Source organism: Mercenaria mercenaria, chromosome 4 (genome assembly GCF_021730395.1).
Source record: "Mercenaria mercenaria strain notata chromosome 4, MADL_Memer_1, whole genome shotgun sequence".
Classification (NCBI taxonomy): domain Eukaryota; kingdom Metazoa; phylum Mollusca; class Bivalvia; order Venerida; family Veneridae; genus Mercenaria; species Mercenaria mercenaria.
In genome coordinates, this window is record NC_069364.1 from 73,414,576 (window position 1) to 73,429,157 (window position 14,582).

Sequence of the window (14,582 nt, forward strand, 5' to 3'; positions counted from 1 at the left end):
TGCATACTCATCGGCTATTCGACTGCAAAAAGACACGCGGATGGATTGAATGGTCGATTGAATGTTGCGTTTCATTATTTGTTATGTATATTCATTTATACCTATTATTATTACCGCAGTAAATAATACACAACTTGCATATTTATTCGGAAAAAATAGAGCGAAAATAAACGAAACACTAAAAATTGGACGGCTATAGTTAAAATTCGGACACTAATCTGTGTACGAACTTTTTCGAATTTTATATCAGCAAACGAAATATACAACAATGGAATGATATATAAAGATAAGTATGTCAAAGCATACATTAATCTAGGTCATATACTTATGAAAGAAATTTAATATACAATTCAGCTGCTTCAGGTCCTTTTTGATACAGTTTCTAGTTTTTCACTCCGTTATAGACCTATTTTCAAAAAGACATTGATGAATATGCTTTAAGAAAACGAAAAAGAAAAAAGGGTGTTGATAAGTTTGCAGTTGAATACAAGTCAGCTGAAGATAAGTACCCTCATATTGCCGCATTCCAGAAAGCGATCCGCAGAATAAACACCGTACTTTCGTTTTTAGAGTAATAAAAAGTTAAAAAGAAAAAAAAACAATAATGAAAGGTATCTTTTTTTCCCGGGATTACGCGCAAATGCGCTAAAATGAAAAAAAAATCCATTTATTAGGGATCTTAACGACTACGCTACACTGCGGAAGCATATTTTTGACCGAATTACTGCTGTATAACATCAAAAACCAGCAAAATGACCTACGTGAGGGAGTGAGGGAGCAGTTATTGTGTGACCATGTGAGTGAGGGACTGCGGACGAAGCAGACTTCTTTTCATTTGAAATTTATCAATTAAGACACCATGACTGTGCCTAATGATTTTTATTCTTTTTGTGTGCTCATTAGAACACAAAAGTATAATTTTCCCCCCTTTGATTTATTATATTAGAAAAGTATCCAAGAGTGACTGTTCTACTTTTGAAAGCTGTATAATTATGATACATAAATGCATATGCGTATATGATATGATGAAATCATGTAAAATCGACTCCGAGCGAAAATGCAAAATGAAATTGTCCTAACTTAAGTGTAGATAAAAAGTATTACTTTTATTTATTTCAACTTCGTAGGCTAACTGATCGCCTTAATTTTATCACGGTATTACAATGCCTCAAATGTAATGCATTCATATAGACCTGTAAATTACCACTTAAAACACTGGTTTTTATGAAAAACTAAACGGGAAACAGAACATTTGATTAGTTCATAGATGGTAGGTCTGTAGGAATATGTAATATAAATTCGTTGAGAAAGTAATTTAAAAATACTTCCATTTTCGTGGCACATCAAATAAAATGATGCTTGCCATGCAATTTTCTCTTTCTTTATAGGTCCAGTACAATTTTCTTACAGAACATTATTTTTTTGGACTGGACCTTAGATTTAAATGTAAAAGTGATATGTTCAAATTATCATAGATGAGACGTTCATACTTTAAGTTTACTTCTAGGCACAATGTTCAGAATAAATTATTTCGAAGATACTGAAAATATAGAAGAAAGATAATAAAGATCTATAATATGCGTCACAAATTTGTAAAATGAACCAAATACTTTAAAGTTATTTAATGGAAATCGAGCTAATAAAATCATCAAAGACGTTGCGTTTTCATGTACAGCAAAGTGAAATTATACGACGTAACGTTATGCAATCTAATATTTGCAGCTTTACTGTAAACGATGTAATATTTTCACAGAAGGATGGTTCATGAAAGTTTTATACTAACAAGATAAGTCAGATATCTTTAGAAAGTTCATACAATGCACTTTTAGCCATCTATAAAGATCAATGCCAACTTTCAATAATAACTCGCATAAAATGGGAAAACTCACTTTTGAAAAGGACTTTTTGACGTAACATTTTCAGTATGTAATTTTTTAAAATATACCGTAGTCGTTTAATACTTGTTAATGATTATTGATTTAAACATGTACATAATTGTTAATGTATGCATTTTATGATAGTATAAGTTTTGGTATTTTTTCCGATAAATTATTACAGTATAATTGAATAAATACGCACCAGGATGACGAGCGTAACGCTTGTAGAAAATGCCGTCAAGGTTTTGTTAAAGCGAGTAAATACGGAAATGACGTAAAATAAAGGCATTGAATGATGCGCGGCAAAATTCAATGTCGTCTGCTGGTTATTTTGTCCAGATATCTTTAAAATTGACATATTTATCGTCAAAAAACCGACTGCCATACTAACATCTTGTTACGCGTAACGTTACATTTTTCGTCATTTTTGTTGATGATAATTCGATTTTTTATGTATTTTACGATTATAAATTCTCTAAAAATTAAACGGGGAAAAATGTAATTTAAATCTTTTAATCACTGTAGTAAAAACATACATGGACGTCAGTTACTTATAATTTAAATAGCTGCATGCACATCAACATGTATCTCGAAATCGCCTATGTGTAAAATAGCGTGCGACGTACGTGTAGCGTTTGGCATAGCGTTCACTGCTACAAGTAGACACTGTCGTTTATATGACTGAAAATTTGTTGAAGAATGAATGAATGAGTTGGGTTTTACGGCGAATCGACACAAAAAGGTCATATATCGCCGAGAAAAAGTTAAATGGATTACGTTAATTGTAAAGCATATATATAAAGCTATTGAAGTAAAAAAGTATATAGAGCAAAGGACCCGTATTTCAACAGGTTAAGACAAAATCTTGGTTATAATTATTACAATCTCTATGTGTTCTAACTTCGACATGGCATTAGAGAAAATAAATATTTCCCGCGCATTTCATCCAGTGTACCTGTTAAACAAGTTCAATTTCATAGCGCAATACGTGACTGACTTGTGCCAGTTTGGGTTCATTAATTCGACAGGGGGGCCGTAATTTCGACACCCTAATGTAGTTTAAAAAAATATGGAACACATGGAATTAAAACACTTAACAACATTTTCTTTGTTTAAACATATAAATAAACAATGAGCACATAAGTTTATGCCGAAGTAAGAAATTTAAAATACATACATGACTTTTACATTAACTTTTTCCCATAAACAAAATATAGATACATTTGTATATATGAACATCTGCCATTATTTTCTCATATTTAGATATTAACGCAGCATAATAGTCACTCTAATGACGTGCCGTAACTACACGCAAAATTCACAGTGGAATGGATAATTCTGAATGTGTTCAGCCGGTATCTCAAACAATACTGCATCACCAGTGCATGTGATGTGCCACCGGCGTTGACAGGCCTTGCATTGTATCCACTCTTCTTGGCTGCCTTCATCCGACATAAAACCCGGGCAGGTTAGTTCTTCATTATATTCATCGTCTGAATCTATCAAATTGGGAGAGTCCTCACTTACATCAGATTCAGAAGATGAAGATTCTGTAGTTTTGCGTTTCTTTGATTGGGCAGCCGCTAGTTTCTCTAACTGTGCTTGCTTCTTCTTCCTTTTAGTCTATTCCCGTTCTTTTTTGTTCTTTTTCTTCGAGCTTCTGAGCTTTTTTTGCTAACCTATCTTCTTTTCGTTTTTGTTTGTCCAATTCCTCGGTCCGTTTTGCGTCTTCTTTTTCCTGCAATATCTTCAGGGCCTCTTTACCTGATAACGCCTTTGGGAGCTTATTTCGCACTGTATTTGCTGACCGTTTTTTCTTTATTTCAGGCACAGGTAAAAGAGAAAAAGATTTTGATATAGTTTGTTCCCTGGACTGTGTGACACATGACATGCTTTGAATTTCCCTTCGGCTACTGTCACCTGAAGCTGCGGTAGTTTGTCTGCTTGTGCCTTGATCAGCAATGAATTGATCACCAGAGACAGTGTTAATCACGCTGCTGGTACTCAATTCATTGGGCGACTTGTCATCGACGGCTGTAGCGATTTGGTTGCAGGTGCTAACTTCCACGGTTGATTTGTCTAGTTGATCAACATCGGTTGATTTATCTTCAACACAAGTTTCGGTGGGTTGAGTGCTAGTGACCCCTTGATGAGCACTGGGGTTATCACCACTTTCCGTCACACAAGTGATGACCTTCGATGGATTTAATTTGGTTCAATCGATGTTTCTTGGATTGAGTGGAAACAGTCCGCATTTCTGGAATTCATGAACAGCATTTTCGAGCTTTGCGACTTTAAGCCATGCATTCTTAAAAACCCCGGGAAATTGTTTTTTCGTAAGGGCTTGACCAAGATTCTCAAGTTGCCAATTGTTTACTTCCTTTTTCCACGCGGCCTTCATGGGCGAGAAGAACCCAACGTCGCATGGCTGAAGCACGTGAGTTGCATTCTCCAGGAGGCAGTATAGAATAATGTCGTTTGTGAAGCAGAAATTTGCAGCAGCAAGCGACATACGTGTTTAGTGGCCGTCAACCAGTAACATCACAGGTTTTGGAATGCTTCTGTCGACAACAAAATCATTAAAGGGCTTGAGAAAAGATACAAAAAGTTCGGAATCCATCCATCCACTACTCGTATGACCGTAAATAGCTTCATCAAACTCGTGGATTCCAGAGTCATGGAACCTCTCACCGGGGTAGACTATCAGGGGCGGCACATAATTTCCTATGGCGTTAAAGCACACAAGTACGGTTATTTGGGTTTTGTTACTTGTACACACTTGATACACATGCCGAACACCTTTTTTCGTCAACACTTTACCACTTGTCACAGACAAAAGGGAACCCACTTTCATCGGCATTAAAGATTCTTCTGGGGTCTTGCAAGAGGGATTCCCAGTCGGGCACTTCTTGTTTCAAGAATGACTTTAATCCGTTGAACCAACCGTCAATTATTTCAAAGTTTATATGCGACCTCTGGTGGCCTAAAGCCATGGCAGAGCGTTCACTTAAGTCTGTGTGTCTTTTGGTAAATAACTGATACCAGCGTTTACCCGGGAGATTGTCCTTAAACGGTGTTTTACGGCCATCATGGTCAAGGACCTTCTTTACTTCATAACAAAGTTCTTGACGTTTCAGGGGATAGCCAATAGACGACATGAGTTTGACGTAATCTACCAAAACAACTTCCTCAGCCTCCGTGAGTACGCATGGCTTCCCGGGCTTTGCACCAAGGGGTGCTTTTCCACTAAGTTTATCAATTAAGGTTGTTCTTGGGATACCATAAGTTATTGCAGCTTTCCGCTTTGTCATAGCTCCACTCTCAACCATGGAGACCGCAGTAGCCACCTTTGAAGATGAATACTGTCGATATTTTGCAGCACCAGCTTGCTTGGACATGGTTGTAACTGTAAGTAAAAAGCATAAAAATCTTTGAATAATTCACATTCAATGATTCAAATAATAGTCAACAAATAACTAAGTATTTGTAGGCCTAATGACAAAAATAGATCTCTTGTTTAGTTACAGAAAAGATATACACATGTATATTAAAAAAGTATCTCGAACAATAGAATTTCAGCTAACCAATGGAAAACCTAGAAAAATATAAAAAAACAATAAAAAAATATTGCGAAGATTGGGTTTCGAACCAACGACCTCCGCATCAAAACAGAAAATAAATCTGTAGGGGCGCCCTAGACCACTCGACCACAGAGGCAGCTGTCAAATTCACGTTTTTAGTAGTATATAAATCGTATCAAAACATGTCGAAATTAGGAGCTTGACGATATTTGGATTCCTAATTTCGACATCCCGGGCATCAAGGTCAGATTGGACAAGAGACAAGACCCGGACATTTAATGACCAAAAAACAACATTCGATAAGGTGTTTTAGATATATAAAATACAAAATTTAGTTAAAATTAAACCGCCCTCTTACCTCTTTTTAGGTGTGCTCCTTATCAGCTTCCGTAAGAAGGGATTTTTTGCGGTTCTTGGAATTTTCTGCAAAACTTTGCAAAGTAAAATTTCAAAAAGAAAAGCGCCTTTTGGACCAGGATTGTTTTCATGACGTCAATGACGTCAATGCATTTTTGACGTCATCAGATTATCAATCAACGTGTTAAATGAAACAAAGCAATTAGCAGGCTTTTTAATAATTGTATAAAAGTGTCGAAGTTACGGATCTGTTGAGATAAGGTGCCATTGCGCTACATATATAGTGTAAAAATCAGTTGCAAACATAAAAAAGTGCAAAAGTTGTGAATAAAAATCAAATAAGGTTCAGATTTTATGATATATGCCTATTTGTTTCAAAAATTGTAAAACTTTGTTGAAGAAGACGAACATACACATACACTTTATTGTAAAATGTCGATGTCTGTATGTCAACTGATTTGCCAAAACTATTAAACACTTAAAACGGCGGTGTACACATGCAGGTGAGCGAATGTTCAAATATAACCAAAATGATATTTAAACTTCATTGATAAAATAGGTATATTGTGTTAATTCTTGTAGTTACAAAAAGTCCTTACCAAATGAAACAAGAGGGTCATGTTGACCCTATATCGCTCATCTGTTAAAGTTGGCCTTGGATATTCAAGATAAACATTCTGACCAAATTTCATGAAGGTAGGGTCATACATGTGGCCTCTAAAGTGTGTTAACAAGCTTTTCCTTTGATTTGAATGGTGACCTAGTTTTTTGACCCCACATGACCCAGTTTCGATCTTGGCCTAGGAATCATCATGATAAACATTCTTACCAAGTTTCATGAATAAAGGGTCATGAATATGGCCTCTTAGGGTGTTAACAAGCTTTACCTTTGATCTGAGCGGGTAACCTAGTTTTTGGCCCCATATGACCCAATTTAAGATATGGCCTAGGAATCATCAAGATAAACATTCTGATAAAGTTTCATGAAGATAGGGTCATAAATGTGGCATCAAGAGTGTTAAAAAGCTTTAGTATTTCCTTTGATTTGACCTGGTGTCCTAGTTTTTGACCACAGTCTATGCAAGTTTATATCAAATCAAAGCATAAATGAAGCCTCTTTCAGGGGCATTAACTCTAGAACCCATGATGGAATCAAGCCGGTAAGTTAAACACTTGGTATATAATAACTCATAGTAATATACTTAGATTGATGATTTGTTAACATACATAAATAAGGTTTTAAATGTAGTCCTCATTTATCTTTCCACATTAGCTATTTAGTCGATGCGCCAGACCCGGTAATTTTGGCTAGCGGTACCATCCGAGGGGAATAAAGATCATTGCTATTTTTGGAAGGGTAAACATCTGTAAAATCGGAAACTATGTGATAGCATTGCAGTGGTGGTTATTAGCCGTTTATTACATGAGTACCTATAAATAGTAACAAATTTGTGCTGAAAATTCTCCTGTTATCGCATTGCGTCGTGTATTATCACATTATCATAATAAGCCCCGGGGCCATTATCGATAATGGCCCTGGCGTTAGCGCGGGAAATTAACGTCCGTAAACAAAAATGACGTCATGGCGTTTCATGGAGGTAAAACAGGGAATATTTCCGTTTTATTTTATCATCTTGAGCGTAACATCGTGTATTCTTCGTGAAATAGCGTATTTTTCTCCCTAAATTATGCAATAAGCAAGAAAGAAAAACTATCCAGGTATTTGATTTTATACAGTAAATACACTCTTATTCAAATAATATAGAAACTGAAAAGCTGAAATTTATTGTGCCAGAAGATGCAAGTACCCATGGATATAAATGACACAAAAAACCCATTTCTTACTATATTATAGGTAAACATGTAATAAACAGGTAAATACATGAGAGCGCGGTGCCTTTGAGTGATAATGGCCCTGGAAGAAGATAATAGCCCTCGGGCTATTATCACCGTGCCAGGGCCATTATCACTCAAAGGCACCGCTCTCCCATTTATTAACCTATACTTATTACATGAGTACCTATAAATAGTATTATTATCGATAATGGCCCTGCCGAATTTGACTGGATTAGGTTTTCGTCTAAACAGTACAAATGCATGGGACGTAAAGTCTAGAACCAGACTTAAAGCACGAATGCACGTGCTTTTGTGACGTGTTTTTGCGGTCATGATGGCTGCCGAGAGGACTCTGGAGTCATTGGCAAATAGATTGATGGAGTTAGATAGTACAATAGAACGAAAGAAAAAGAATTATACAGCCGAAGAAGCAGACGAATTCATTGAAAGCAAGAAAAACAAGAACACGAAATTAAAAACTACAAGTGACATGAAAAAATTCAAATGTTTCCTGTCAGAGGATGGCGAGGACAGACCAGTAGAAATGATACCTGCGAAAGAACTTGATGCTTATATTTCCAGGTTTTTATTAAGTATTAGAAAAACGAAGGATGATTCCGACATGGAACCTTCGACTTTAAGAGGTATTTTTGCCAGCATAGGCCGGTATCTCAGCGATAAAAGCTATGGAACCGATCTGAAGGAAAAGGAGTTTAGAAGAAGCAGAGAAGTTTTGAAGGCTAAATGTAAAGACCTAAAAGAAAAGGGGAAGGGGAACAAGCCAAACCGATCAGAGCCTTTTACTAAAGCAGAGATTGAAATTCTTCACAAGAAACAGATTCTTGGAGATCGTAAGTAACATGAATGTCTTTTGTTTACATAGCTGTCAAACATTGTTTACATTTCACCTTAGTAACGCTATAAATAGGCAATATCAAGGGAAGTAAATCGTGTACGCTTTAGTAATTCATTGAACGTACCTTTCCGACTGAAGTTTGTTTGTTTATTTCTTGTGAAGTCACACGTATACAGTTTGTGCATATGTTTTAATTTCTAACTGCTAATAAATTGCATCACATATCAAATACACAATGAACTCTCAAATCAATTAAACAATAAAATAAGGGCGCAGCTTTTAAACAATAAGTAGATCTACCAAATTATAAATAGTCGTATACTTAAAAACGGGAGGTAATATTTAAGCTATTGTTGAAAATTATTTATACAAACAACATTCAAATATTTATGCGCTACGCTGAATGTTGTACTTCTTATAACAATAAGGAAATCTGTTAATTTGATTCTTTTACGTTTGATATTTAAAGCTCACTTTATGCGTTTACCTTCCTCATATATAAGCAACAACTTCCAATTCGTAGATAAAAATTTCCTGATGGATATCAGAAGCAACCCATCTAAAATGTTATTCTATTACAGTTGTATAAAGTTGAGGGCCTACCATACAAATGCTTGGGTCTGTTGTACTCTGTGCTTCCGAGAATTATACCATTACATATTATCTTTTATTCATTGCAATGCAAAATTTTGTTACTTTTAAAATATAACATCAGTCCGCTCCCTTTCAGATTCTCCTCAAGCTTTGCTAAACTCGATGTGGTTAAATAACACAATGCATTTCGGTTTGAGAGGTCGCCAGGAACATCTGACAATGCTTTGGGGAGACTTAGATGTAGGTGTTACTGCAGATGGCACTGAATATGTAGCATTCACGGAAAGAGCAACAAAAACGAGGAATGGGTCAGAGAGAGATCCCAGGCATTTTACTCCGAAAATGTTCGCACAGCCAGGTAAATTGAATCTTATATGCCTTTACTTTTTCTAAGCATGCATTTCCTATTATCATTATTATTATTATTTTCTAAAAATTGGAAAATTCATTGTCAAACAATTTCAGCTAACAATGTTTTAAGCATTATGATTATACTTATTTTAGGTGATGATGCTTGTCCAGTGAGATTGTTTAAACTGTATGGAGAATTGAGACCAGTGAAGATGTGCTCCCCAGACTCCAAGTTTTATCTCTCGTTGAACCCTAATTTTGGAAAAGAGTGTGCTACAGGTATTTAATATTTCACTTGTTTGATAAATGCAATAAATATGTGTTATCCCATTTATTAACCTATACCTATTATATTTACTATTTATCAAAATAATTTCACCTGAAAACAAAGAAAATGAACATTAGATATTTATGATTTATTTATTTGACTGTCTCATATTCTTGTATGCTGTGTTATTTCGGTTTAAATACGGGTGAAATAAAAATGTAATATATATGTTATAGGGCACTTGTGGTATATATCTGCACCGATGGGCAAAAACAAGCTTGGATGCATTGCGAAGACTATGAGCAAGGAGGCTAACTTCCATTCCCGGCACTCAAATCACTCAGGCAGGAAAACAACTATTTCCAATCTGTTAAATGCTGGCTGCCATCCTACCGAGGTGGCCCAGTTGTTAGGACATAAAAATTTGTTGTCACTTAATCAGTATCATACAGTTTCATTGGTTAAACAGCAAGAAATGTCGGCCATAATCCACCAGAATGCACCTTCTACATCAGTTGCGCATGTCCTGCATGAAGGTCAGCAGCAGCCCACTGACATACAGATGGATGTAGATAACACTATGTCAGACGAAGAGTTACTTGCCGCATCACAAGACATTGAAAATGCATTGTCAGCAATTAACAATTACGAAGAAGTTGTAACATCTAAAGCAAATACTGTAATAAATCTCCCCCTTATGCAGAGTCCTGGTGGTAACCTTCACATGACAAATCAAAAATTCAACCCAATGGGTTTTTTCAGAGGATGCACTTTTAATGGTGCTGTAAACATTGTTTTGAAGTAAATACAGATTTGTGATGTCTGTATGTAAAACGCTTATGTGAAGTATGTGAATAGGAGTTCATTGTTGATGTTGGATACTGTGACATTCATTGAAAATGTAAAAAATCACTAGTTAAAATGATGTTGAAATGCTACTGGTGCACAATAATATAATGCTTTAGTTTCATTAAATTTGAACTTTGGACTACAAATAAAAATAAAAATTATAAACTTTATATTCTTGCTTTATTTACTATGTTATAGATACTCATGTAATAAACAGGCTAAAGCCCTCGGGCTATTATCACCTTGCCAGGGCCAGTATCACTCAAAGGCACCGCTCTCCCATATATTAACCTATACTTAGTAACCCCATGCCAAAATATATAATTATCTAACTTGCGTTAGACAATTTCAGACTAATGTTTCTCTATTACTATTGACTGTATCTGCTTTGCAATGCATAGACAAATAGCTCAGTTTATTAATTTTATAGAAATGTTTTTGAAATGTTGCCTCTCTAGCGTTTAGTGTTGGCAATTGCAGCACTGATAAACCAGTGCTTAAACATTGAAGAACATATAATTTTGTTTTCATAAAATACAGTTAGTTTTGTTTTGCTCATTCACGAATTAATATGTCATGTTTCAATACATTTTTGAAGAAACTTTAATCATGAACTGTAATAATGCTTAATAATTGTCCATGTTATTAAGTTACATGTTCTTTATAAATGTTACTGTTATAATCATTCTCCAAAGCATCAAAACCAAAATGTCGAAAATCAAGGAAATATTTTACTTGTTTGTTCTTGCATACTGGCTAAAATCCATCAATTATACATCTTAAATGATTTTAAGTTTTATGATTTTGTCTTTCAATGTGTTGTAGAGATATAATGTAAAATAATTATGTATTTATGAATACATGTATAAACCGTATATAAATATGTTTTTAAACAGGTAATCCGTCAGTGTGACAGGAAAGGCCATACCGGCGACAGTAACCATCAAAACAAATCAACACCCTTTACAATATTTACAAATTTATTTACATAAGATGATTATTAACGATGAATAGCTGATATGAAAAAAAATCTGTTTATAAGAAAGAAAAAAAAAATCAAAATTCAGTATCTCCGGATACAAAAGATCTTACAGTTCCATTCTAAAGTGACGTGTCACAGTTCTTTAATTTAATTGCGAACTTTAAGTAGCACAAACAATATCAAAACGTATCTTGAAATAAAGTCCCTTTAAACCGTGAATACGTTGATTCCGTATTGGCTCCCTATGGTGGTAGGTGATTGCATCCCTGAGCTGACTTCAGAGGATAACAAAAATCAGCGTCTTTGCGGTTTACGGCACAACCATGGGACGAAAGCTCTGCGTTGGGAATATCACAGCCAGGCGAGTGAAGACAAGTGAACCTCGGGCATTGTACTTCCGGGTTATGACATCACCAGGTAAAATCGTCTGGCGGAAGAAGCTAAAATATATAACATATGGTAAGCACCATAGCAAAACAATTAAGTCAAGGCATATAACTGCTCCTTTGGGTACACCATACCTCCGTAGGCTCCCATAAATAATACGTGCTACTTATACAAAACATATGTGCTACAAAGTTCAGACGTCACATGATTAAAATACGTCACTAATTACTTCCATTTTTACAAAAATTACTTACTTAAAAGACTAAAATTAAAGTATGAAAAAGATATAAAAAGTATATGATGAAACATTATAGATACGGACATGATAAACTGCAGCTATTATTTACAACTACAAATTAACAAAATTCAATATAAATCAAACGTTATATTATAGTTGGCATCCATATACGAATGCCATACACTACAACGGACATTAATTAGATGTGCTATAGACTGGCACACAATTACAAATTACAATAATATATTACATACATGGTGCTAGACTTGCCATATAGATTTATACATAACAATACAATGCAGTAATGGCGTTCCATAATTAACAAAATGTTTGACATATGTTTTTGAAACAGTGCTTTACAATTATCACGATACAAATTTCAGTATAAATCTTACATCTTATATAAACGAAACGTTTTAGATTCCTCTTTCGAAATAATTTACAAAAGTCTGAAAAAAATAATAAATAGTCCTGACATACCGAAACTAGCCAAAATCATATGCCGAAAAGTAAATGTTACAGAATTCTGTAGAATGAACAAAAATTTACCAAATAAAAATCGTAATGCAAAAATCAAACAAAAATCTAACAAATAAATTTCTTACCTCGATCGAGCATACATTTCTAGCAAGAAAAATGAATCAGACATAGATTCGTCTATAATGTCGGAAGGTGGTGTGCGCAAGGCATATCTAGTCCAGTCTATTTAAAGGGTAATGTCCCGCCAAATACTAAATTTCATGGGATTCACGGCCTATGCGTAAACTCTTGACTATTTGTATTTCCACGGGATTCACGATATAGCCGGGAATCTAACTACTTTGGCGTGGATTGAAATTGACAATTCGAGGCCCATTATAGTGGTTTTGGGGATAAAAACATAAATTACTGAAGTTTATAAAATATCAACTTTCTTATTACTGAACCGAATTTAATGAAATTTACATGGAAATTTAAGTTATGAAATACAGAAAAACATGAGAGGTATTTTATTCGTGAAATCTGACATTTACCTCAATAACTCAAAAATTTACAAAAAGATGATGCAATACCTGCATTTACACTACAGATAAAATAAGGCCCGTATGTCAATTTGTGACAGTCAGCCGTTCGAACGTCCGATTATCAGTTAGTGACATTAGCGGACGGTTAATCTAAATATTTTTTAACTCGTGTGTCAGTAGCTACTGCTGCGTACTGGCAATATTGTTAGGCACCCCGCCTTGTGAGAACTTGATGTTGTTTACAGTTTAATTTTGTGTCCAAACTTCAGATTTTCACCTGGAGACTAGTGCCCGCCCACCCCTCTTCGTTTTCCTAGCCTTTCCTTGGTTGCCGACGGTAAACCAAATCTGTTCCAATTGCTTATCATTTCCTGAACCAACTTGCCCGGGTATTCCTTAAAACTTGGATCCTGGACCCTTATTTGTCCTTTAAATCGCTGTACTTAGGTCAGACGCCATATTGGTTATTTACTTCGGTCGTTTCCGGTTGCGCTCGATTCTTTACAAAATTAAAGAAGTCGAGTTCGATGTCCACGGAAACGCCCGAAAGGCGTTATCGGAGCTCTTCTACGTCATCATGTTGATGACGTTGGCAAAACATCTTACGACGAGTATACATACCAGGATTGCCGTCTCTTCTTGGCCAATCAGTCTCCTCTCAAAGTAAAGGTGACCCTTACTAAATGTGAGCTTACTAAATGTGAGCTCTACATCATATATATTTAGAAGATCAACGTTGAAAGTAATTAATGCATAGACCGAAAAGCAAGGTTTGTCTCTACATTACTGCAACAACAATGAGTAGCCCCGGTCTATGCTAGATGGTACTTGTGGTCTCCCCCTGAATTACCCCACCCTGAGAACTCAGAGGGATAAACCCTATACACTACCTACTTGAATTAAAATACTATATTGTGCAAGAACACTACGAACGTATATTCATATTTAATAGGTTTACCCTGGTCCTTTACATATATAATCTATAGTACTACATGAAGAGCTACTATGAAGAGCTCAGATAAACCGCATTTATAGCTACGTTTCAATTGGTTATCATTTCCTTACCCAACTAGCCCGGGTATTCCTTAAAACATGGTCCCTGGACCCTTATTAGTCGCTTATTAAATCGCTTTCGTCTCTGCATTGCTCTACCTAGGTCAGACGCCATACAGCGAAAATTGCAGACTCGGTTTGATTGAGTCTGTTCATGAGCAGTAATGGAAAATGCAACACTGCCCACGCCCCCTAGTCGAGTTCGATGTCAAAGGAAACATCGGAGCTCTTCTGCGTCATCATGTTGTTTTGGGTTTAATGCCTTTTTTCAACAGTATTTCAGCCAAGTAACGGCGGGCAGATAACCTAACCAGTGTTCCTGAATTCTGTACCAGTACAAACCTGTTCT

The 14,582-nt window shown here is 35.6% G+C and overlaps 1 protein-coding gene across 1 annotated transcript; it reads left to right on the top strand.

Moving 5' to 3' along the window:
• Nucleotides 1-8,269: 8,269 nt before the first annotated feature.
• Nucleotides 8,270-10,749, top strand: LOC123554428 (uncharacterized protein KIAA1958-like). The gene is made up of 4 exons (XM_045344572.2): nucleotides 8,270-8,502; nucleotides 9,238-9,459; nucleotides 9,606-9,731; nucleotides 9,957-10,749. Exons 1-4 carry the CDS (start codon nucleotides 8,274-8,276, stop codon nucleotides 10,523-10,525), a joined length of 1,146 nt encoding a protein of 381 aa, XP_045200507.2. The 5' UTR covers nucleotides 8,270-8,273; the 3' UTR covers nucleotides 10,526-10,749.
• The last annotated feature ends 3,833 nt before the right edge of the window (nucleotides 10,750-14,582 follow it).

Excerpts from the sequence above, each read along its gene's own strand:
- LOC123554428 (XM_045344572.2), top strand. The coding sequence starts at position 8,274 with ATGGAACCTTCGACTTTAAGAGGTATTTTTGCCAGCATAGGCCGGTAT. Across the intron at positions 8,503-9,237 it reads GAAACAGATTCTTGGAGATC|ATTCTCCTCAAGCTTTGCTA; the intron begins GTAAGTAACATG and ends GCTCCCTTTCAG. Across the intron at positions 9,460-9,605 it reads GAAAATGTTCGCACAGCCAG|GTGATGATGCTTGTCCAGTG; the intron begins GTAAATTGAATC and ends TACTTATTTTAG.